Source organism: Danio rerio, chromosome 13 (genome assembly GCF_049306965.1).
Source record: "Danio rerio strain Tuebingen ecotype United States chromosome 13, GRCz12tu, whole genome shotgun sequence".
NCBI lineage: Eukaryota > Metazoa > Chordata > Actinopteri > Cypriniformes > Danionidae > Danio > Danio rerio.
The window spans coordinates 50,227,501-50,254,819 of NC_133188.1; the positions used below are offsets into that span (position 1 = coordinate 50,227,501).

Here is a 27,319-nt window from a genome sequence, read left to right on the forward strand (position 1 = left end):
GTCACGTCTGGAGCTGGACGGCGGTCTGGCTTGACTGCACTAAGAGGAATGGAGCGGGCTGGCACGGGGTAGAGTGTCCCCAAAGAGCTCCAGTGACTGTCTTTGTGAGCAGTGAAGTTTATACGGAGGCCAGTTAAAAAGTTCTTGGCATGGCATGGAGTTGTTTTTGTTTACGATAGACTCCAGTTCCTCTTCTACTGCAAATGAATCACGTATTCCGTATAATAAAAGCTTCACAAGGTGGAAAGGAAACCATCCAAAAGTTTGGGCGTCAGTAAATTGTCTTGTTTATGTTTTCTGTTTTGCATTTAATATTTATAGTCTAGAAGGAGGCTTTAAATTAATTAAAGCAAGGAAGCAAATATTTATAAGGTTAAGATAAAATAAAAAAATAAAAAAATTTGTTCAGAGTATCCCGAAAAAAAAATTATGATTTCAACAAAAATATAAAATACAAAATCAGTTATATATATTTTTTATTACACAACAGTTCTGTCTGGATCTCGATCTGATTGGCTGATAGCTGTGATATATTTAAGTAATATCAGCATCCGTTCAGCCTCTTTACTCTTTGTGTATTACTCCGCCCACATACAGCCAGCAATAAGCAGACACTGCAGTTCGACAAATATTACTGCCGTTAGACAACTAAATATATTTTGAGGCTTTTTAGTCGAGAATATAGTTGTTTAGATTGCAACTATGCAGTTTATTTGCAAGAATTTTGACTATTTTAAAATGTTTACAATTTCTAAGACAGCTCGTCGGCGAAAATTGACGTTTTCTATCCACAAGATGGCGACAGAACCACATAATAAGCCCTTACGCTTAGAAGATATAAGTCTGATTTCTAACTATAGCTGATCAAATCAATATTAAACTGGTAAGCACACCAGCCAACACTTCCTTTTTTCATGGGAGTATCCTGTATTTCAGACCAGTCTCCCGCAAACATCCCGTTTTTTATTTCCGTTTTAACATTCTTCCTTATTTCTTCTTTAAAAAAACTCCCGTAATTTCACCCACCCTCATCTTTGGTACAGTCTGTAAACTAAAAACCCCCTTAACCAAACAGGGTACTGTACCGTACTGTACCAAAGGTTGGTACTTTGGTGCAGTACCCAATCGAAGCGGCTACCCAAAACCAGCTGCATCCTGTCCTCACCCCCGAACACTCTCTTCCACCCCGGCCTACGGCCTCGTGCCAACGCACGCCTCCCACCAGTGCTGATATACAGCCATATCGCACTGCTACTCGTGTGATATTGCTCATATATACATCACCGTAAATCTATTCTCAAAGTTGGTTTGGGAGCTGGATCTATACTGCGCAAGCTATGATAACTTTCACCGTCTGAGCCGTCTGAAAAAAAAAAGCAGCCTTCTAAATCAAATCAGCAGGATGCCTGATTTTAACTGCAGTTCGTCAGTTTCACTTTAACTCATGAACATTTCTTAAACAGCGTTATGGAATTTAATAACGCACGCCAAATGGAGTGAGAAAAAAAAACGTCCGCGTTTCACAATGTGTGTTTGGTGTGTGTGTGTGTGTGTGTGTGTGTGTGTGTGTGTGTGTGTGTGTGTGTGTGTGTGTGTGGATCTTGTCGGAAAATATCCTACATGATGGTGTTTACTGATCGTGGTGTTTACTTCAATAATGCCACTAATATCTGCAAACTCCACGTCTTAACTCCATTTATGTTTAGTTCAGTTATGACTTTAGTCGGGTTAAGGTCATCAAAAAAAAAAAAAAAACTTGAAAAAAAAATGCTGTTTGGAGCTGATGTAGGTCTACAGTTCAAAATTGATATTTAACTGAATAAACAGTTAGTAAACACAAATGCATCTTATTGAACATCATTTATTTTCATCATCAATTATCATAGTAGAACAGTTTCACAAAACAGTTTGTAATGCATTTTGGAAACAGGAGATGAACCCCTGGTCTGAGAAACATTTTTTATTTTGAATGCCTTCGACATTCCGAGATTAATCTAGATTAAAAAAAATTATCTATGCCCACCTATAGTATATAGGCACTATACTTACAAATAAACTGCATAGTTGCAATTTAAACAACTACATTCTTGCCTGAAAAGCCTCAAAAGTACATTATGTTGTCCAACAGCAGCAATATTTGTTAAACTGTAGTCCTCTGCTTGCCACTCGTGTGGGCGGAGTAATACACAAGGGTGAAGAGGCTGTACGAGTGCTGATATCACTTTAGTATCTCAAGATGCAAATGTAAATATAGTTGCACTGTAATTCAATCGGGCGAGGCAGTGGCGCAGTAGGTAGTGCTGTCGCCTCACAGCAAGAAGGTCGCTGAGTCGCTGGTTCGAACCTCGGCTCAGTTGGCGTTTCTGTGTGGAGTTTGCATGTTCTCCCTGCCTTCGCATGGGTTTCCTCTGGGGGCTCCAGTTTCGCCCACAGTCCAAAGACATGTGGTACAGGTGAATTGGGTAGGCTAAATTGTCCAGTGTATGAGTGTGTGTGCAATTGTGTGTGTGGATGTTTCCCAGAGATGGGTTGCAGCTGGAAGGGCATCCGCTGCGTAAAAACTTGCTGAATAAGTTGGCGGTTCATTCCGCTGTGGCGACCCCGGATTAATAAAGGGACTAAGCCGACAAGAAAATGAATGAATTGAATGTTCAAACAAGTAAATTTACCAAAAAAGCCGTCATCTACTCACTCTTCTGGAGTCCTTCACTGAACTTCTTTAACTTTTTTGTGAACAATGCCTCAGTAGTCAATGACGTGACATGAGTTATGAATTACTCTTTACATTATAAATTATGTTGCAACATTTTGGGGGAAAAAAAAGTAAAATGAATAGTACACCGAAAAAAAAATTTGTGATTTTCTCATCATCAAGTGATTCCAAACAGAGTCTTTCTTCTGTTAAAAACAAAAAAAAAGGATTTTTTTTTTTAATAAAGCTGAAATCATATTGACTTCCATAGTAGGAAAAACAAATACTATGAAAATCAATGGTTACAGGTTTTCAGTTTCTTCAGCAGAAAAAAAAAGAATCACAAATATCCAGTGGCGTAGCGCAAAATGCGGAGGCCCCCCTGCAGGGATCACTGATGGGGACTCCTGAGGAAGGGGGGGGGGGTGAGATACAACACGGGGAAGCGATCACAAATTGAGGAGCGGGGAAGGGAGGCTGGGTGGAGCGACAACGCGAGGAAGCCTTCACAAACTGAGGAGCGATCACAAACCGAAAGCGGTGAGAGCGTCAAAGTAGCCGAAAGTCTTTCATTTTCAATGAGAACCGGCGGCGAGAAACAGCGCGGCGCGTCTTCTTCGATGTGATCGTCGAGGATAGTTGAAATCAAGTCAACTTTATGGTATGAGCTATGACGCGGTTCGGTGGCAAGCAATCAGAATGAAGTAGTCCACCGCTTGAGAGGTGTTCAGAGAACACAGACCTGTGAACTTTGGTTCCGACCATAGTTGTTCCCAAGAGTTTGATTATTGCGGTTGCCGGATTTTCAATTATTAAAAATCGTGACGACGCGGGGCCCCCCCTGCGGGCCTGTCCACTACGCCACTGCAAATATCTGAAACAAGTGTGAGTAAACGATAAGAGAATAGTAATTTTTGCTTGCACAATCTCATTTTAAAAAGTCAAGCATTTTTTTATACATTATTTAGGGCTCACAACACAACACACACATCAGCATTGCAGTGAGAGATCCACAACACTGTGCTTTGCCAATAGACACAGTGAGGGGTACAGAGAGTTCCAGTCTGAAAAGAAGAGAGCCGCTCTAATGTGATGAATTTCAGCAAAGCAGTGCAGAGCGTGAGAGTTCAGGGGCTTTGAGGAGATGCAGGGGGGCATTCTGAAACAACACACGCAGATCCATTTCAACAACACAACCCTGGACAACAGCAATAATATTGTACGTTTTTATATGAAAAATTCTGCTATTGTGTACTTCAGGCATGAGGCGATAATCGTTTTCAAGGTTTACCATGCTTTGGGAAAAGTCATGGTTTTAAAAGTGCTAAAAAGTTTTGTTTCAATGTATACACTACCTGACAAAAGTCTTATCGTCTATCCCAGTTGTAGGATCAACAAATAATAACTTGACTTCTAGCTGATCATTTGGAAAAGGTATCCAATGAATCATCTGTTGAACTGCATCCCAATCATCACAAATACTGCAGAAGACCTATTGGAGCCTGCATGGACCCAAGATTCTCACAAAAATCAGTCAAGTTTGGTGAAGGAAAATTCATGGTTTGGGGTTATATTCAGTATGGGGGAGTGCGAGAGATCTCCAGAATAGATGGCAACATCAACAGCCTGAGGTATCAAGACATTTGTGCTGCCCATTACATTACAAACCACAGGAGAGGGCAAATTCTCCAGCAGGATAGCGCTCCTTCTCATACTTCAGCCTCCACATCAAACTTCCTGAAAGCAAAGAAGGTCAAGGTGCTCCAGGACTGGCCTGCCCAGTCACCCTACATGAACATCATTGAGCATGTCTGGGGTAAGATGAAGGAGAAGGCACTAAAGATGAATCAAAAGAATCTTCATGAACTCTGGGTCATTTAGGGCAGGGCTATCAGTCATTTAGGGTGAGGCTATCAGTGTTTTAGGGCAGGGCTATCAGTCATTTAGGGCGAAACTATCGGTCATTTGGGCAGGGCTATTAGTGTTTTAGGGCAAGGCTATTAGTCATTTAGAGCTAGGCTATTGGTCATTTAGGGCGGGGCTATCAAACATTTAGGGATGGGCTATTGCTCATTTTGGGTAAGGCTAGTGGTCATTTAGGGCGGGGCTATTAATCATTTAGGGTTGGGCTATTGTTCATTTAGGGTAGGGCTATTGGTCATTTAGGGCGAGGCTATCGGACATTTGGGCGGGGCTATCAGTGTTTTAGGTCAGGGCTATCAGTCATTTAGGGCGAAGCTATCGGTCATTTGGGCAGGGCTATTAGTGTTTTAGGGCAGGGCTATCAGTCATTTAGGGCGAGGCTATTGGTCATTTAGGGCGGGGCTATCAAACATTTAGGGTTGGGCTATTGCTCATTTTGGGTAGGGCTAGTGGTCATTTAGGGCGAGGCTATCGGACATTTAGGACGAGGCTATTGGTCATTTAGGGCGGGGCTATTAATCATTTAGAGTAGGGCTATTGGTCATTTAGGGCGAGGCTATCGGACATTTGGGCGGGGCTATCAGTGTTTTAGGGCAGGGCTATCAGTCATTTAGAGCGAGGCTATTGGACATTTAGGGCAGGGCTATAGGTCATTTAGGACGAGGCTATTGGTCATTTAGGGCGGGGCTATCGATCATTTAGGGTTGGGCTATTGTTCATTTAGGGTAGGGCTATCAGCCATCTAGGGCGAGGCTATCGATCATTTAGGGTGGGGCTATCAGTGTTTTAGGGCAGGGCTATCAGTCATTTAGAGCGAGGCTATTGGACATTTAGGGCAGGGCTATAGGTCATTTAGGACGAGGCTGTTGGTCATTTAGGGCGGGGCTATCGATCATTTAAGGTTGGGCTATTGTTCATTTAGGGTAGGGCTATCAGCCATCTAGGGCGAGGCTATCGATCATTTAGGGTGAGGCTATCAGTGTTTTAGGGCAGGGCTATCAGTCATTTAGGGCGAGGCTATCGGTCAATTAGGGCAGGGCTATCAGTGTTTTAGGGCAGGGCTATCGGACATTTAGGGCGGGGCTATTGGTCATTTAGGACAAGGCTATTGGTCATTTAGGGTGGGGCTATCAGTCATTTAGGGAGAGGCTATCGATCATTTAGGGTGAGGCTATCAGTGTTTTAGGGCAGGGCTATCAGTCATTTAGGGAGAGGCTATCGGTCAATTAGGGCAGGGCTATCAGTGTTTTAGGGCAGGGCTATCAGTCATTTAGGGCGAGGCTATCGGTCAATTAGGGCAGGGCTATCAGTGTTTTAGGGTGGGGCTATCAGTCATTTAGGGCGGGGCTATTGATCATTTAGGGTGGGGCTATATGGGAATATGTTTATTTATGTGTATTTTCATATTATATGATGCATAAATAGTTAAGTAAAAATTTTCACTGCTCCCAGTATCCCATTACTGTTGTCTGTTGTTCACACAATGCTATCGTATGGGTTCAAATGATACACTTATGATGCTTTTGTTTCCTTTTTGAAGATAGAAAGCATCAAGCTTCATTTATTGTTAATTGCACAGAAAAAAACACTCATTCAGCATAAAACACGGCCATTTGGAAACACAAGAGTTTTCATTGCATTGGGAACCATTTCTTTAATAAGCAATTTAAAAAAAAAAGAGGGTTGTGGATGTAGGTGAGAAACAGACAACCTTCTAACCCCAGACTAATCTCTCAGAGCACAATGGCAGGAGGTGAATGGCACTCATCCTCTGATGTGAGAGATTACCCATACAGATGAGCGAGAGCTGGGCTCCGACTGAGCGCTATTCACTATTCCACACACACCGCTCTGCAGAAACCGGCTCCGCGGAGAGACTCCAACAAAGACAGAAGCAGACGCACAAACAACTGCAGAAACAGCCTGAGCTTCAAACTTTTAGCAAACTAACACCATACTGCAGTGCAGACAAACAGTGAATTAAGATACCCAGAGGCTTCACACTCACTGCACACAGCTTCACACGCCGCAATGCAGAGATGCTGAAAGATCTGAGATGAGGAAAACATCATGGTTTCTAATAGAGAGCATATATATGTGTATATGTGTGTATATATGTGTGTGTGAGTGTGTGTGTGTGTGTACATATACATACATATATACATATACATACATATATACATATTAGGGTTGGGCATCTAAGCTATAATGCCGATCCGATACGCATCTCGATACAAAGAATACGATCCGATATATTAGCGATACATTTGTGACATATTGCGATGCAACACGATACGATTCACACCCATATCATGATACAATGCGATAATTCAGCACTAACTTATTAGATCAAGTTTATGAGATTATGTGAAAGAGGATGCTGTGCCATTGAATGAGTTTGATTATTTATTAACAAAGCAAAACCAAGACTTTTTTTTACAAACTGGCTTTTCTCTCAGAGCCAGAGTGTCAGTTTACAGTAGAGGGCCATTTTAGAACATATAGCACATATTATTTAAGGATTTTCAAGATAAACAAAATGTATAAGTGCAATATATATTAAAATATATATATTTGCACTCTTTCAACATAAAGGTTTACCATTGCACAACAAGAATTGTGATTTAACTTTTCAACTATGAAAACAAGTTTTACAAAGATATATTGTGCCACTGAATATTCAAAACTTAAGGTCGTGAACCAGGCCAGTGCAGAGACCGTCCAATGGTCAAGTGCAAGATAAATTTTTGTAAGAGCGGGTGGGTGGGGGGGGAGTTTGGTGCAGATCTGCAGAGTGGATGTGCGCGTACTGAAGAGCGGTGTTATCGCGCGCAAACTGATCAGCTGTGTTGTCGCGCACGTACTCAAGCGCGGTGTTGTCGCGCGCCTACTAAAGGGCGGGACCGAAGGTGTGCCGCGTCGCGGGGGCACTTTTGATCATTTTGGAAGCGCACTTTCTATCCAAGACTAAAAAGGGCATGTGCACTGCACAGGTTGAGCCCTATGTGTGCACGTGCCTGTCGTGAACTAGCAGTGTTATGCTGCTTTGAAACATCACTATCACTGTAAACAACAGGCTAATAAAAATATAAATAAATAAAAATTAACAGGAGGAGGTGTTTAAAACCTTCGTTCTCCGTGACACTAGGCTGAATATCTTTGCAGATGAACAATGCAATAGCATTTGTTATTGCCGTAGAGCGAGCAGAACTGTTGCGCATGGAAAAAACTTGCAATGCTTTTCTCACCACTTTTGGAGCTGGTACTGTAGCTACAGTTAAAGCAGAGCAGGAAGCCAGGGATGCAGAAACACTGGAAGATGCTTCCACAACAACACCGAGGCGCCGCTTCAAGTGAGATTTCAGATTAGTCGTACTGCCCGTGTATTTTACAGATGCGCGGCACATTTTGCAAATTGCATCTGTCCTAAAAAGTCGTCCATCTTTTTTGCAAAATCCATAATGTTGCCATTCTTAGATTTAAAACTCAGCGAGGAATAAAATGTTTGTTTTGCTTCTCGCGCTTTCTGAGGCGCTTTTTTTATATATTTAAAAAAAAAATTATACAAAAAAAAAAAAAAATACATATATATATATATATATATATATATATATATATATATATATATATATATATATATATATATATATATATATATAAATATATATATATATATATATATAAATATATAAATATATATATATAAATATATATATATATATATATATATAAATATATGTATATATGTATATATATATATATATATATATATATATATATATATATATATATATATATATATATATATATATATATATATATATGTATGTAAACATTTTCCACAACATTATGTTGGTTATGGTTGTCTGCAAAAGATATTAATATTTTGTTTGTAGTTTTTAATACAATATAGTGGAAATTTCTATATATATTAACAAATAATAACATAATTATTCATCAATTATTATTGTTATTACTATTAATATTATTATTATTGTTGTTGTTGTTGTTGGTCAATTTGCCCAGAGTTGAGTTTTTCTGAATAATTTAAAAGCATTTTCCTATAAAATGTCCCAAAAAATCATTACATTTGCTGAATCACAGAGGAAGTTGTGGCCAAATTAAGCGTCAAAATCCCCCCAGAGTGAATGAAAACATCCTCAACAGCACACAAGGGTTAATGCACCTTAAATGCATGCAATGTTGAAATAAAAAGCAAGGCTGTGGAGCTCTCAGATAACGCATAATATCAGATGACGCAGTGAAGTGCAGTAGCGCTGACCTCTTCCTCAACCGCAAATAGTTTCTACAGCTGCATACTGTATGTTCCCTCTCCTTCAGCTCGGGGCCAGTCCGTCACTTTTATTTACATTCTTCTCCTCCCTCACCTTCTCCATCCACCCTATATGAATCAGCTGTTCGGTTGCTCCGCATGTCTCCAGTCTCAGTGGTGCGACCGCCAACACGCTTTACACTCGGCAGCACCTGCGCAAGCACTTACACACAGCTCCCATTGGACAGATTCACAGACATCCTCTGTAGCTCCAGATTTAGGCCCAATCCCAATTCTATTTTTACCCCTTCCCCTTGGCCCTTGAAACAGAGTGTGAAGCTTCAAATTTACCCGTAAAGAATGGGACACCACTATAACACCACCAGCACATGTCATCATATGTTGTCGGGAGCTCTTATATTCGTCATATGAGATCGACGATCGCGACGGCTGCAGTTATTCTAGTTGCATTATTTTTTGGTATTTATCTTCTGTAAGTCACCGAAGGCAACAACTTATTGTGACAATAAGCTTGTAACTGTACTGTGCTGAACACACGAAAGCAACATTTATGTTATACCAGACTAATCAAAAACCAAACTAATGAAAAGATAATGACACTTTTATGCTGCGTTCACACCAAAAGAGAATTTTTACAACAACTTATGCTGCTTGATGTTGTAAACTATTATTTTTTTTATCATATTAACTAGATTTGACAAGAAAAATAAAAAGACAAAGAAAAAAAATCATAAAAAAATGAGCAAAACGAGTGAACCCTCATGAATAAAAACAAATATAGTCATTTATATTAAATACTATAGTGTTTTTGAACCATACTTTAATGTTATACTGTATTTATTGTACATTTACAACTCTTTGTACTTAATGGATTTAATATTTAATGGAGTATTTAAGTATATAATGGAGCAAAGTATTTCCGATAATATTTTTCTCTTTTAGAGAAACACTTGTTTGTTTTATTTCGGCTAGAATAAAAGCAGTTTTTATTTTAAAATGAATAATATTTAAAAAGAAAAAAAAATTAAGTTTGATGAAAAAAGTTTGATGATGGGCGTGGAGTGCTGCAAGCAGAGGGATGAATGGGCGTGGCCGGCAGAGCATGGGAGAAAAAAAGGGAGCATACAGCTGTTGTCAGTTGGCTCACAAAATGAGACACAAACCGTGTCACATGATTTTGTAGTTTACAAAGGTAAAATGCAAAGAAATAAACAGTAAAAAATTGTATTCCCTGCTACATTTGTTATTTGTAATTTCATACACACATAACCACAATTTGTTATGTCATTATAAAGGTAAATGAGGATTACATTTCTCCTTCTCAATCCCCAGGTCTGAATACAGACGCAATGGATAGTGGTACGGCAGGTCTCCCTATCTATTTCAACTACTAACCCTGCCGGTAATCTGGAGGATTATAAACATAGGCGAACACGGCAGCACGAATATAGGCAATGTGTCTGAATGGTAACTAACTCAGCTGATAAAAGACAAAGTCTGCCATTCTCCAATTCTCGTACTGCTCTCCCGACAAAAATGCTTGCTGCAAACCAACAGCTTAGCTGCATCAGCCCCAGCAGCACTGCAGGGAAAAGCATGCAACAAACCCCATGGATCATGGAAAAAAACACATACCACCTTTCATGAATGGCTAAATACTGAATGGTGTGCGCAGGTCTCACTCAGTCATTGGGTTTCACAGCTTGGCAGGTCTGCTTAGTCTTAGGAAAGCACGTGCTCTCATTAATAATTAAGAAGCAGGGTCTTAGGATAAGAAAACTCAGCTATAAATAATAATGAGAAACCGACGCATTAGGGTTGGGCCGATAGATGATGCCATTGTCCATCGCCGATGGCCGATAGACAACACGATGCTGAGCCGGCATCGTTATCCATCGCCCCACCCCTATCGCAAACCCGCTCGCGAAAAAGACACACTCAGACCCTGTTTACACTAATATGGCTTAGTGTTAAAATGGCATTTTAGAACGAAAATAATCCACATCCACACCGTTTTACGAGCATTTCTGAACAGCCCTTCGTCCGCTAAAAACGCACATCACGTAACCACACACACAGCCACACGCTGTCATGCAAGTCTCACTATCAGCTTGTTAAGTGTGACGTCACGCAAAGCGGCTTCCGGGTCCAAGCGCTCTATTCAACTGAACAGGGAGACTCATGAAATGGTAATAATAAACGTTTACAAAACGCTTTAATTATTTTGAAAATTACAATCCCAATATATACATCCATGCCTAATATCCAATGGCCAGAAAGTGATAAATTCTTTTATAAATTGTAAAAATGTTGGTATTTGTTATGCAGCAAGCCCAGAGATTGTTGCGTACACTATGACTTTAAGTAAAATTAACTTTAATTTGTGATATGAATGAAAAGTGATCATAAACGAATGATTTCTCAACTCAAATGAATTGCCGGCTTGGACTCGGAAACAGTATTGCATACGTCACCACTTAACAAGCGAATAGTTTTAGACGTGATATTCTGACATCCCGGAAGTTCCGTGAGTCTCTGTGCATTTGCAGGACTCATAATGCCCGCAAACAAGTGATAATCTACTGGAAATCGCGCATTTCCCTCCCGGTTCTCAAATAAGTCGCGCACCCGCGATCCCTCCTCGCTCTTCAGACCCAGTTTTCCCCACAATTAAAGCTGACATGGGCTAACGTGGTCTTAACTGATGCTCAACATAACAAATCTGTTAAAATTTCCAAAAAAAGTACTCCAGGGTAATGGACTAAACAACAAATCATTGATTATTTTAGTATTATTTATTATCTGAGTCTGAACGATCTTTTATTTAGGAAAAACCCTTTAGTTAAAAAATTGAAGGTATTCTCTCAGTTATATCTCAGTTACTTGAGCAGTCAAATTGACCCCCTACTGTAAGTTAGTAAAATGAGTAAGAAACAGACGTCTTTGAAAAGTTTCTTTGCTACTGCCAAAGAATAGATCCGCAACTAGAGCTGCAGGATTTTGGCTAAAATGAGAATAATGATTATTTTATTTTTATTTTTATTTTTTGGCTAAAATTAAGATTAACATTTTTTCACGATTCTGTAGATGTAATATAAATATTAATATGAGTAGGCTATTATTATTGTTTATTCTCAAACATATGGTAAAAAAGATGAGAAACAGGCCACGTGTGAGGAACAGTTAACAGTGTCAGAAACTCAATAAGCTGCACAACACAGCCAGATCTGCACATTTTCCATGGTCTGTCCGCACCTAGAGGTTTAAGAGCTGAAAAGCAGGGATATTGAGATTGTACTGATGACTTCTGCAGGTCAGTCTGATGCTGGGTTCACTGCAAGTTAAATATATTAGCTTTCCACATTTTGGGAGTAGTTTGAAAATAGGTTCCAGCAAAAAAATGTAAGAACATTTTGTGTTATATGACCTGCGGTTGGCAATGCTCAGATTATGCAATTGCAAATATGACAAGCTTAACCCTTAGGTGTCTACGAGGACTTTCGGGGTACACAAGACGTATTTGTTTTGCTGTTTAGTTTCTTATAAATATATTAAAGGCTAAAGTCAGATGACACTGTATTTAGCAAAACATGTGCTGTAGGTAGCAGGTATGATGTTGAATTTCTGAGGAAAATCATTATTTTCCTCAGAAATTTAAATAATCTACGGTTATTAAAAATTGGATTTGAATTTAAAGCTAAAAAAAAAGCAGCAGATATGCATCTGTAGAGATTAATTAACAGATTTATAATAGTTATATTTTTTCAACCAGAAAAATGTGCCATATAGAGCAACCCTAAAAAACTGATCTGCTAGATTTATAATATGATGAATTAAATAATGTTATATATGATAAATTAATCAACCAATCCATCCATCCTCAAGCTCTATGGCAGCACCAGGCATATGGAGAAAATATTCACCACCAATAATTAATTATCACTGATTTGCTCTTGCATGTTGACAGAAATTCAAACACACCGGAGGCTCAAAAATTATTAATATCTTCAAAAGTTGTTCAGCCTTGTGTTAATCCACTCAAACTTAATATTTATAACCAAACATGAAGAGGAAACTCAATCAAAACTTCAAAAACAACAATAAAAAACAAAACAAAAACCAGGAGAAATAAAAGGGGGAAAAATGTCATGTCCTCATTCTTCTGAAGTGTTGTTATTAAAAACCAAGCAATTTTAAATGAAATAAAATTAAATAAAAATAAAATTAAGTAGAAATATTATTCATATTTAAAATATAATAATAATAATAATAATAATAATAATAATAATAATAATAATAATAATAATAATAATAATTATTATTATTATTATTATTATTATTATTATTATTATTATTATTATTATAATCGTTGTTGTTGTTGTTATTATTATCATTATTATTATTATTATTAGTAGTAGTAGTAGTAGTAGTAGTAGTAGTAGTATTAGTATTATTAGTATTAGAATATTATTAATAAAAAAATATTTAAACAGACCAAAATATAACAAGAACTGTCTGAAGGACAAAAATAAAAACAAATTGTATTAAATAAAATAATTCAATATTAATACAAATTATAATATAATAATAAAAACTATTGTTAAAAATACACTCAAATATAAAAACAGCTAAATTTAATTGTAGTTGGTTTAGCATAAAATTAGAAATACAATGTATTAAATAAAACTAAAAGTAAATAAATATATAGGTTATAACCTATATATAGGTTATAAAATAACAATAATAATAAACTACTATTTAAAAATAAAACTAAATAGAAATATTATTGAATAATGTAAAAATATGATGATAAAATAAATAGTTTTAAATAAAAATAAATACAAATATCAATGAATATTGTACAAATATTATAATAAAATAATCTGTATTAAATAAAATAAAAAGAAATATTTTTGAATAAGGTAAAATATTACAATTAAATAAATTGTATTAAATAAAAATAAAATGTACAGAAATATTGTAAAAATATATATTATAATAAAATAATCTGTATTAAATAAAAATAAATCAAAATATTAATGCATAAAATAAATATATTATAATAAAACAAATTGAATTAAATAAAAAAATACAAGTATTAATGCATAAGGTAAAAATTACAATAAAATAAATTGTATTAAATAAAAATAAATACAAACATCAACAAATATTGAAAAAATATTGGAATAAAATAATCTGTATTAGATAAAAATACAGAATAAAAAATAATAACTAAAATTGTAAAAATATAATAGTAAATAAATTGTATTTAATAAAAATAAAACTGAATAAAAATATTAATGAATATTGTAAAAATAGTATAATAAAATAAATTAAAATAAAATAGAGAAAAATACTCAAATAAAAGCCAAGTCAAAATAACAATAAATACTATGAAAGTACATTCAAATCCAGCTCTAACTACAGTCCCATCTCACAGGTCTAATAGAAGAAGAGATACAACAAGTGAGATTTCCTGCACCGGAGACAGGGTTCCAGAAGTGTGGCACTACAATCGCTTCAGGATGAGTCTACAGGGAGCAGTAATAAATGATACAGATCAGCAGCCGGGAGAAGAGCTGTGATGTTAGAGGACGACTGAGGATTAACACCCTAAACAGGTGTCTATTCAACTCTACAACAGAGACACACTCTTCACTATACAAACACTGCAGCCTGTCTTCAGCCTTAACAGTGAGACCGAGTATCCCACATGCATATGAAAGATTTAAGACACCGAGCACTGGCTTGCTTTAATGTATCTTGTTTAAGCATTCAGAAAAGTGCAGTCCAGAGGAAAAAGTTTTTAAAGTAAGTCATACAAAAGGATTTAGTAAGATAATTCAGGTTAACGCAGACTTTAAAGGAACACTCAACTTTTTTGGAAAACAGGCTGATTTTATAACTCTCATAGTGGTTAACTGTTGAGTTAAAACATTTTTGAATACATTAAGCCTATCTTTGGGTCTCCTGTGTTCACACTAGGGCTGGGCGATTTAGCAAAAAAAAAAATTAAAATCTAGGTTTTTTATAAAGTTTGACCGATTCACGATTTCGATTTCGATTTTTTTTATTGTTACTAGTCTTCTCAAAACATTACAACAACATGACTGAAGTAACACTCTTTTTAAAAGTAACTTGAAAAACCATCTGGTTAAGGAACATTGTATTTTTAATGGCCATGTCATACAAAAATCGGTCAAGGTGTAAATAAATGTAAAACAAATTCACGAGTTAAATAGTGTTGCTGAAGATTTGAGTAAGAAATATTTGTGTAAATATTGCACTTGGAGGAATACAGAGGTATTTTTTGCAAGTTTTGCTGAGCCTAGGAAAGATTGGCTGTCAGCTCGGCTTTGACTTTGTCTTCTGATTGAATGACAGGTTGTAATGCTGCTGCATTTTTTCTTAAAAAGATACAGTGGAAGAAAAGGACTGAACATGGAAACTGTAAAGCCTAATTTAACCCAATGTGTGAAGTTGTGGACGTATAGCAAGAGCAAATATAAGCACCAGGGGCCTCATGTACCAACGCTGTGTACGCACAAAAACTTTGCGTACGCCAGGTTTCACGCTCAGAATCGCTCACAGTTGAATTTACTAACGATGAACTGAACGTGGGAATGTGCGCAGCTTCACGGCAGCTTTATGGCTGGCGTACGCACATTTTTTGTGCGTGTCTGTTTTATTTCCATTGGCGACTCCTAGAGGCAGTTGTGTTAAATTCCTCTCTACAAAGTGTCTGAGCCTTGCAATGGCAGCTGTATGAGACGGGTTCATTTAGCAGGTATATAAGGTTTCCATACCATACAGTTGACCAGCCAAACATTAAAGCATAATTTGCAGCAGTCGCCTGTTTTCCCAATGTAATCTGAGCTATCTACTGCACGCACATTGCTATAAAGACACTATCTGAAGATGAATTTGCATGCGTGAATCAGAAACATTTCCATTCAATAAATGTGCAAATAAAATATGATGCTTATTGATATGAACTTATTAATGGTTCCTACTTGTCTTTCTCGTGATAAATAGTTGGCAAAATCTGATATGTAGCGGGGGGAAAAAAAAGAAAGAGTTCATCAGACGCTGGATTCGAGCTGAGTTCATGCTCGAACGTATCAATTCATGATCACAAGCGTCTTACGAGCGCGCCACTGAGACTGTTAAGCGTCCTGCAACATTTTACAGATATAAACCACACTATTTCTTTTTTTTTAATGCACTCAGTGCGATATGTTCAGACCCAACTATGTTAACCGCATCAGCTAAACTCTCCCACTCTATTTTTTTCTTTTGTTGTTAATTCCGGAGATCAAATTTGCAAATAACACCGCCTTTCTCCGGTCTACCTCCGAAAGCAGCACCTCCAATTCACATTCTGTTCAAAGTTTCTCTTTTTGCTTGCTTTTGCCTTTGCTTTTTCGTTGGGTTTTGCCATTAGCATAGTCATTAGCATATTCATACGGGGGAGGAGGCAGGGAGGGGTTATGTGCTCGTGCATGTTGCGCTCAGTTTCACGTTCATTCAGATGTACAAAAGAATATGCGTGAGATTCGGCGTACGCAGTGTTTCATACATCTGAATTTTTTTCTGCGTACGCACAAAGCTGTAAATGTTTTAGTAAGATTTCCACGCAAGTCTTCGTACATGAGGCCCCAGATGCGTGTCTAATATAAATTAATATATTTAATCAATTTTTCTTTTTCCCTCTTTTAAATACCGATCATTTGATGCGCTTTGCTCCACTCTCTGCATTATGCTGCCTGATCTGTCTGGTTTTCAACTAGGTCCGCTAAATGACATCATGGGGGCGAGTACTTTCATTTTCACTGCTACAGGCCCTCACCTCTGCTCGTGTTCGAACCAAAAGATCGGCGCGGTTTTTCACATGGCAGGCTTTTACGTCCTTCATATATATTGAGATCGTGTTTATCGACTTGAGGGAATGTCTTGACAATCCACACAGACGTGCAACAAGTAAAATCCTACATGACTTCACGCTTTAACAGGCAGTCAAGCAGGTCGCATACCAGAAGCACCGCGACAAGGCGCGGACATGACAGTTTAAACCAGGGGTCACCAATCTCGGTCCTGGAGGGCCGGTGTCCCTGCAGGGTTTAGCTCCAACTTGCCTCAACACACCTGCCTGGGTGTTTCAAGTATACCGTGTAAGACCTTGATTAGCTTGTTCAGGTGTGTTTAATTGGGGTTGGAGCTAAAACCTGCAGGACACCGGCCCTCCAGGAACAAGTTTGGTGACCCCTGGTTTAAACTATCACACACCAAACTCGCACATTCGCATGATATTTAACTTGAAACTAATCAGATGGCGCTCTGTGGGCCGGCTGAAATATGAACTGTTTCGTGAATTGTGGCTGGGCGGCGCCGGTGTGTGTATAGAACCTGTTTAGAATTCTAAAATCCATGGCGCGGTGCTGTGCGGCGCGTCGCCGAGAGGCGCTTCTGGTGTGCTTCCTGCTTCATACAGAGAGTGAACCAAAGCGCATTGGTGAAACTATAATGTATTAAATATATATATATATTTTTTTTTTTTTATCGCGATTTCTCGATTTGATTCAAAATTAAATCGTCTTAAAACGTAAATTCGAATTAATCGAAAAAAATATCTGAAAAATTGCCCAGCCCTAGTTTACGCCAGACTTGATGTGGCGAATAAATCAACGTGTGAACATTTTGAGATTACTCGCTTCAATCGCGCGTCAAATTTACTTCACAATAGAAGCGGATTCATAGGCAGGGTTAGTAATTTATGTTGTACAGTACAGTTGCAGTAATGATAGCTCCTTGGCTTTTAAGCTAACATTTTTACGGTTTGTTAATAAATAATATACAATTGTTTTAATGTTGTAATGTCCGTGTGGGACCAGCTAGTAGCACAATAAAATAAATATGCATGTAATAAATAACACTAATAACAATAACAAAAGCAATTTGTCGTGAATAAACTGAAAAAACCACCGAGGTGAAGAAGGCATGGAGGTGGTAGTTTTTATATTTATGTAGAAATTAATATTTTTGTAATATTTTATTCCTTTCATTCTTTTTCATTTGTAAAGATATTTGTGTATTGCTGTGCATCCTGTGTGTTTTAAGCAATGTGTAGGTGAGACTTTAAGTGAGAAAGCTGGACTTTAGACAACCCAAGCTCATTCTGAAAACGTAGTACCGCGGACGTTTCTGGAGACAGCGGAATACATCCCGGGGGGTAGGTACGGCCGCGTTTATTTTTTTCAAGCAAACGCTGCGGGGCGGTGTGACGCTGTGACGCTGTTCCCTTTCGCGCTTACCTTACCTCCTTGTGGAGGGCATCCCCGCTGCAACCCGTTTGTCCACTCAGCTCACTGTGTACGTCGGCAGGCTCGAGATGCAGAGAGGAGTCGACCACGGCGATCGGTTTCGAGTCCGGGGAAGAGCAGTTCCAGCAATCAGGTAAGACAAAAACAGAATCCCAAAAATTGAGTTTCGTGACAGGGTGAAAACGCGGTGAAATCCGAAAACGCGGTAGGAAAAAAAAAATGTGGGCTTTTATTTTTTTGGACGGCTTTTTGTAGACTTTTTTGTAGGCGAGTGGGTCGATCGGTAAAATTGGTTGGGTTCGGGGAAGGAGGAGGGCTGGTCGGCCGATGGCCAGTCGCACAGTCAATCATTCGGTCAGTCGGACAGCAGCCTCCGGTGGGTTCACGTTAGAACAGCGGGGGCACGAATCGCACTTGCGAGAGGCGTCTGAGGTGCGAAAAAGCGCACAACAGCGCCCTCTCGCGGATTCGCGAAAACAAAATCTGCAGCCGTACGTACCCGCCGGGACGTATTCCGTGGTCTCCAGAAACGTCCGCGGGACTACATTTCCACAATGAGCCTGGGTTGACTTTAGACCTCCTCTCAGCTGGCCTATTGCGCGGTCTATTTTAGTTTCTCAAAACAGCAACGCACTAACAATGCGCATTAACACCTCTTTTCTAGACTGAAACACACAAGTCCACAAAGCTGGGCAAATGAATTTGCTAGTTAAACAATGTAGCAGAAAATGGGAAAAGGTTGCTTTGGTCTGAAAATAGCGAAACGTAGGGGCAAACACATGATGTATGATGGGTGTGTGTGATAGGGCCCTTAGAATCTGGAAAATTGCCTATTACAAGCAGCAATGGGATTGAACGCACATTGCTTGCAATCTGACTTTGCTGTTAGGTCTGTGTGATTAAAAACGGACTAGAGACACGCTTTCCATGTCCGGAAAATCACTGTATTCATAAAAAGTTCAGCAGCAGCCATTGGTAACTGATGCCGGATGTTTCAGTAAATCCTCAGGTTTATTCTTTTGGAAAGCTTCTTAATGTGTTTTTTTTTCTTTTTTATTTAAATTAGAGTCAATAATTATAATTAAACATTTTAAATGATCAACAATATTTGAACAAAAATATCGAAGCAATGCACCTCAATTTTCTTGATTAAAAAAAAAAAAAAACATGCAATTTTAGGCACAATTTGGTTGTATGAGACAAATTAGGAAAGTCCTGAAAAGATTCCTCTAACCCTATGCTAAAATTTGTGGTCTTTGATTGTTGGGTTGATATATTCACAGACAGCCGGTGCAATTACATGTTCTCTGCAATGAAGTTCTGGCAGATTGAGCAGATTACAGACAGTATTGAGTCAATTTAGGGCCATATATATATTCATTCATTTTCTTGTCGGCTTAGTCCCTATATTAATCTGGGGTTGCCACAGCGGAATGATCCGCCAACTTATCCAGCAAGTTTTTACGCAGCGGATGCCCTTCCAGCTGCCACCCATCTCAGGGAAACATACACACACGCATTCACTACGGACAATTTAGCCAACCCAATTCACCTGTACCGCATGTCTTTGGACTTTAGCAAAGCGCTTAGAATGACCAAGAGGCGACACTCTAGTGTAATTTGGGAAACAGCCACTAGAGGGGGCGGCGGCCATTTTGGAATGAAAACTCCAATAGAACAACAGCATATTAAAAGTCTGTTAAAAAAACCATTAAAAGTGTTGATGATTGTGATAGTAAGTGTTGTATTGTCGTCTTTCAGGTTGTATCTCAGTTTTATGCACTTTTTAAAGAAATAAATAAAAAACAAAACAGCTGCTTGCCATCGCAACAGTAACGAGATCTAATGGACGGCCGATCACTTTCACTCCAAAATGGCGGAATCCAGGGCTGTTGCTGGGCGCTGCTGTTGCAATGGAACATTCTATTGAGTGTCGCCTCTTGGTCATTCTAAGCTTTTTGACTGTAGGGAAACTGGAGCACCCGGAGGAAACCTACAAGAACGCAGGGAGAACATGCAAACTCCACACAGAAATGCCAACTGAGCCGAGGCTCGAACCAGTTTTACTACCTACTGCGCCACTGCTCCACTGGGCCATATGTACTTGCAAGATAAAATAAATTTTTGCAAACAAAAAATAAAGAAAAATAAATAAATAAATGAATAAATGCAAATCTCCAAAAATCGCAAAGCGAAAATAAATTTGAGAAATAAAAATGATTTTTTAAACTAAATTAAAGAACTGCAAAGGGTAAATTAAGTTTTGGGAAGCAAAAAATAAATTTGCTAACAAAAGAGTGCAGCAAATAAAAATCCAGCAGTGCAGAAAAACGAAAATATTTGCAATTAAAAAAACTATACATGTTTCCAAAACATTTTTATAGCATTCCCTTTACAAATCCCGTGCAATCAATTGCACTGCTATTGGATTAGCTTGTTAGTCAACAGTGAGTTTGCACTGCTGTTTTCACTCTGATTTCATGTATCTGCGCGTTTCACTTTGAGACCCTGATTTGACAAGGGGGCGGAGTCAACAGAACATGAGTGTTTACGCCCCCTTGTCAAATCAGGGTCACAAAGTGAAACGTGAAGTGCAAAGTGAAAGCAGCATCACAAACTTACGCTTTTTTTTTCTGCACTGCTTGTTTTTATTAGCAGTTCATTTCTCTTTTGCAAATTTCATCTTTATTTCTCAAAACTTAATTTTCCCTTTGCAATTCTTTATTTTTGTTAGCAAACCTTTTTTATTTATCAAAAAAGAGATTTGCATTTATTTTTATTTTTTTGCTCAAAACTTATTTCAATTTACTAATTTATTTATTTATTCATTCATTCATTCATTCATTTTCTTGTCGGCTTAGTCCCTTTATTAATTCGGAGTCGCCACAGCGGAATGATCCCCCAACTTATCCAGCAGGTTTTTACACAGCGGATGCCCTTCCAGCCGCAACCCATCTCTGGAAAACATCCACACAAACATTCACACACACTCATACACTATGGACAATTTAGCCTACCCAATTCACCAGCTCCGCATGTCTTTGGACTGTGGGAGAAACTGGAGCACCCAGAGGAAACTTATGCGAATGCAGGGAGAACATGCAAACCCCAATCAGAAACGCCAACTATGCCGACGCTCGAACCAGCGACCTTCTTGCTGTGTGGCGACAGCACTACCTACTGCGGCACTGCTTCGCCTCAATACTTACTTTTTTTTTTTGCTTGCAAAGCTCTCACTTTGCAAGCATTTATGGCCCTAGATTGACTCCATATCCCTGTGGTGTGATTCAGCCAAGATGAGCATCAGACATGATGCAGCAAAACTTTCTTTTGCTTCAAATATTTATGACACTGCAGAACTCGGGGTTTCCAGCAAGAACGGATAATTCATAGCAGAGACGTACCTTATAGCGCATCTTCGGGCACGAATGGACGTAGAAACCCAGATAGTAGTAGGCGAGTTTGGGCGACTGCTGCTGCAACTGCCTGGTGAAGGCAATCTCCCTGCACACACAACGACAGCAAAACATTCAGCTTTAGTTATACAGGAGCATGGCTCATGCTATGAAACAAGCAGACAGACTACCTGTGTAGTAATCAAGTCATCATAATTTGCGGAGAATAGACCCAGCTCCCAACCCAACTTTGAAAATAGATGAACAGCGATATTTTTTTTTTCAATCGCACAATAAGAGTCTTGCGTCACTGCAGCATGCCAATAACACCCAACCACTAGTTTTTATGCATTAAAGTGGATTGAACTCAAGAATTGTGTTATTTCAACTCAATTTAAATAAGTAATTTAAACAAACAGCAAACATTATTTTTTGAGTGCAGGAAATGTTGCACAGCATCACTAAAGACTGGCAACACTGGATCCAGACCATCCCTTATAAACATTTAAATCTAGAAGTGGCTAAAACAGGAAGAGGAGGAGGAGGAGGAGGAAAACAAGGGGAACTGAGAAAATAAAAAGAGGAGGAAAAACAGAGGAGATTTATACTTCCTCCTGCGAGCAATCAATGAGCTCTCTCTCTCTCTCTCTCTCTCTCTCGCTCGCTCTTTTCACTTCTCGCTTTATTCCCAGCACAAACACTTTTCTCTCCTGTCCATAAATAAATTCTGCTCTTTCCTCTCTCTTCTTCAGCATTTTGTGCATCTCATGCTCTCCGTCTTCCCAAAAATTAGGAGGTGATTTTTTTTTTCTCCTTCAAGCAGGCAAATAAGAAGAGTCAAGGCAAGTTTATTTATATAGCACATTTCATACACAGTGGCAATTCAAAGTGCTTTACATAAACGAGAATAAAAGAAACAAGTAAAAAAATATAAAAACAAATAATAAAAATTATTTAAAAAACATAAAAACAGGTAAAATGTGATATAAAAGAATGAAGAAGAAGAGAAAAACATGATAGTGCGATCTGTCGGACGCAGCACAGTGCTCATTCAGTAAAGGCACAGCTAAACAGGTTTGTTTTTAGTCTTGATTTGAATGTGCCTAATGTTGGAGCACTTTTGATCATTTCTAGAAGTTGATTCCAGCAGCGGGGGGCTGCTTGGAACTCTTGGAACTTCTAGTTTATAAGATCCTAAAGATCTGAGTGACCTGTTGGCTTTGTATTCAGTGAGCATATCTGTAATGTATTGAGGTCCTAGGCCATTTAGTGATTTATAGACCAGTAATAATACTTTAAAGTCTATTCTGAATGTAACTGGCAGCCAGTGTAAAGACCTGAGGACAGGTGTGATGTGCTCTGATTTTCTGGTTCTGGTCAGAATTCTGGCTGCAGCATTCTGGATGAGCTGCAACTGTCTGACTGTCTTTTTAGGAAGACCAGTGAGGAGTCCATTACAGTAATCCACCCTGCTGCTGATAAAAGTTTCTCTTCACTGGAAACAAAGCATCTGATTCTTGCAGTGTTTTTGAGATGATAGTATGCTGATTTACTGACTGCTTTGAAATGACTGTTGAAACTCAGATCTGACTCCAGAGTCACACCAAGATTCTTCACCTTTTTTTTTTTTTTTTTGAATAGACGCACAATAAAAATAAAAGCAAAAGAATTAAAAGCAAAAGAAGAGTGAGAAAGAAAAATAGCAAAGGAAAAAAAAAAGAAAGAGCAAAAGTTAACAGTGAGGTGCTAAATAGCCATGCGGTCTTTATACAAAAAAAGTTATGTTAAAATTATAAAATTAAATGTACAGTGATTAGATTTATAACACTTTTGGCACGTAGATTGATTTTACTGAATTGGAAACAAAAAGATCCTGTCCGTTGCTCCACATTGATAAACAAAAATGTCATGTCCTGCCTGCAACTTGAGAAGCTGAGACTTTAAACATGAAAACGAATAATTGAATGAATTCTTGTTTTTTTTTTTTTCAGCTTAGTCTGGGGTCGCCACAGAGGTATGAACTGCCAATTTGTGCAGCAGATGTTATACACAGCGGACGCCCTTCCAGCTACAACCCATCACTGGGAAACACCCATACACTCTCATTCACACACATACACTATGGACAATTTAGTTGATCCTATTCACCTATACCACATGCCTTTATACTTGTAGGGGAAACCGGAGCACCCAAAGAAACCCGAACCAGCATGGGGAGAACATGCACACTCTACACAGAAATGCCAACTGACCCAGCCGAGACTCGAACCAGTGATCTTCTTGCTATGGGGCGACAGTGCTAACCACTGAGCCACCATGTCACGCGTATCGCAATATATAGATTGCAGAAAAAACTAGAGTTACAGTTATTGATTTGTGTGAATCTGAATGAAATGATTTAGTTGTGTTTCTATTGATTTCCAGATATATGCATTTATTCAGGCAGTTGCCGCACAGTTATGCCACAGCCATATCACCCTGCAGCCCAAGACCGGTTACTCACTGAAGCTAAGCAGGGCTGAGCCTGGTCAGTACCTGGATGGGAGACCACTAGGGAACACTAGGTTGCTGTTGGAAGTGGTGTTAGTGAGGCCAGCAGGGGGCGCTCAACCTGTGGTCTGTGTGAGTCCTGATGCCCCAGTAAAAGTGAAGGGGAAACTACACTGTCAGTGGGCGCCGTCTTTCGGATGAGACGTTAAACCGAGGTCCTGACTCTCTGTGGTCATTAAAAATCCCATGGCACTTCTTGTGAAAGAGCAGGGGTGTAACCCTGGTGTCCTGGCCAAAGTCCCACTATCGGCCTTTACGATCACGGCCTCCGAATCATCCCCTTCCACCGAATTGGCTCTATCACTTCCTCTCCAATCCACCAATAGCTGGTGTGTGGTGAGCGCACTGGCGCCGTTGTCCTGTGGCTTCCGTCGCATCATCCAAGTGGATGCTGCACACTGGTGGTAGTGTGGAGAGACCCCCCCTCATGATTGTGAAGCGCTTTGGGTGTACATACACAATAAATGCGCTATATAAATACACAGTACATTACATTACAGTTAACCATGCATAACTGCACCACCGTGACGTCCTCAAACCTAAGAACTCGCATGTAATTTCTTCCATTTCTTTTTGATCCTCCCCCCACTTTCTCTGTATTTTTTATGTCTCTTATACATATAAAATTAACATGATGTTTCAACTTATAGTTTAAAAAGAAAAAAGTATACATACTGTATGTAAAAGTTATAATTTTTAATAATGTAAATATCTAATAACGAGAATGTTTAAACTATAATAATGATATATATAAAAAAGCAAAACAATTACTGTAGTTAAAACACAAAATACAATAATACATTTCATTAAATAAAACTAAAGCTACACACACACACACACACACACACACAGTCACTGGCCACTTTATTAGGTACACCTGACTGCTCGTTAACCCAAATTTCTAATCATCCAATCACATGGCTGCAACTAATTGCATTTAGGCATGTACAAGTGGTCAAGACGCTCACCAAATTTGGAAAATAGAAGATTGGGAAAAACGTTGATGAGTCTTGATTTTTGCTGCGACATTCGGATGGTCGGGTCAGAATTTGGCATCAACAACTTGAAAGCATGGATCCATTCTGCCTTGTATAAATTTTTCAGGCTGGTGGTGGTGGTGTAATGGTGTGGGGGATATTTTCTTGGCACACTTTGGCCCCATTAGTAACAATTGAGTATCGTGTCAACGCCACACCCTACCTGAGTATTGTTGCTGACCATGTTCATCCCTTTATGAGCACAGTGTACTCATCTTCCGATGGCTACTTCCAGCAGGATAATGCACCATGTCATTAAGCGTGAATCCTCTCAGACTGGTTTCTTGAACAAGAAAATGAGTTCACTGTACTCAAATGGCCTCCACAGCCACCAGATCACAATCCAATATACCACCTTCGGGAAGTAATGGAATGGGAGACTCGCATCATAGATCTGCAGCCGACAAATCTGCAGCAACTTCATCATGCCAATATGGACCAAAATCTCTGAGGAATATTTCTAGTATCCTGTTGAATCTATGCCATGAAAGATTAAGGCAGTTCTGAAGGCAAAAAGGGATCCAACCAAGTACTAATAAGGTGTACCTAATAAAGTGGCCGGTGAGTATACTAAATATATTAATGCATGTTATAAAAAATAATAATATTTTTTTAAAATAAAATAACGAAAAATATAGCAAAATATTTCTGTGTAGCTGAATCACAAACTTAGATTTAAAAAAAATATATATTAAATAATAAATAAAACTAAACAGAATTTAGTTTTCCCTTCGCATTTTGTGCACCTCATGCTCTTAGTCTTCTCAAAAAATTAGGGGGTGAATTATTTTTTTGTCCTTCGAGCAGGCAAATGAGAAGAAAAGAGAGAGAGAAGCCCGAGCTAAATAAAAGTAGTGGAAAATGAAAGAGAAAAATAGCGAAGGGAAAAGGAGCGAAGACAAACAGCGAGGTGCTGGAAGGTCATGCGGTCGCTGCCAGGTTCCCGGGTTCCCATCCCCTGCTGACAAAGCCTGGCTCTCCATGAATGAGAGACGGATAAGAAGAGGCTGTGGAGCCCATTCACAAAAAAGATGGAGAAAGAGAAAGGGACAGAAAGAAAGGGCAGTCCCCCCCCCCCCCCCCCCCTCCTCCATCTGAAGCCCGGTCCCCACCCGCTCGCGCTGGCAGCAGTTTGAAGCCTCCATTATCTCCTCTTCAGCCGCCTGACACCCCTACACAAGCCAATTATACCACAGCGCTCACCACGGACAAGACGCCTGCTTAATATTAATATCACACACACACAAATACACACACACAAAGTGGGCAGTGTATAGATGGAGAAATGTGGTTCACACAACACAGTGTAGAAGTACTATTGGAGATGTAAACAACTAAGAGGTCAGCGCAACATATAAATGGGTTACGTTCAGGCTTCATGCACATTTTACTACTAAAATTCCATGACTTTTCCAGAACTTTCAAGTACATTTTCATGACGTATGTTTCATATAATGTCTATTTATATATATTAGGGATGTAACAATATTGTAAATACCGTCATACCGCAATAGCAATTTCTTTTAATATTACCGTGGGTGTGACTCAATAAAATCATAGGTCTACTGGTGAAAAGTTTGCTCAAGCGAATGGAGCGAATGGGAGGTAGCGGAAACTACAATTTTCATCAGCCCAGGCGTGGCCATCATCCTTTGCGGTCTGTTGTCGCTACAGATCCAGTAATGCAGAAATGGAGGGTGCTGCTAGTAGCGGCATAGAAAAAGAGCTAAAATGGTCGAACCTAAAGCGGGTTTTAAATCAGATGTGTGGAAGCATTTCAGTTTCTCTCTGAAAAGAAACAAGAAAGAAGAAAAGGTGACAGAACAAAGGGTATGCAGGCACTGCCAGACTGTGCTGAAATACAAGTCGGGGAATACGACTAAAGGCTGATTTATACTTCTGTGTCAAACACCGGCGTATGCTACGGCGGTGACGCATAGCCCTTCGCCGTGGCCATCGCCGTCACTGACGTGTACCTCTCAAAAAATGTAACTACACGTCGCAACGACGCGTAGCGTAAGCTCTGTGATTGGTCGGCTTAGTAGCGCTGACGAGTCTGGGCGGGACCGAGAGCCGCGCGAATGGCGCGACGCAGCGCGAGCGATTGT

General features: G+C 39.0%; 1 protein-coding gene and 1 long non-coding RNA gene across 17 annotated transcripts in view; one reads left to right on the forward strand and one right to left on the reverse strand.

The window, feature by feature from the left end:
• LOC141377074 (uncharacterized) overlaps nucleotides 1–24,910 on the forward strand; it is a 54,987-nt gene extending 30,077 nt beyond the window's left edge. Inside the window, exons 2-3 of the long non-coding RNA XR_012388945.1 lie at nucleotides 14,350–14,530; nucleotides 23,616–24,910. This is a non-coding gene — a long non-coding RNA (uncharacterized lncRNA). The remainder of the gene's footprint in view (nucleotides 1–14,349; nucleotides 14,531–23,615) is intronic.
• The window catches only part of ate1 (arginyltransferase 1), a 247,985-nt gene that overhangs the window by 72,251 nt on the left and 148,415 nt on the right, over nucleotides 1–27,319 (reverse strand). For 15 of the 16 annotated variants that reach the window (NM_001089468.1, XM_073919136.1, XM_073919135.1 and 12 more), the window contains 1 exon segment: nucleotides 21,634–21,733. In NM_001089468.1, the coding sequence (NP_001082937.1) occupies nucleotides 21,634–21,733 (100 nt within the window). 16 annotated transcript variants of the gene reach the window in all.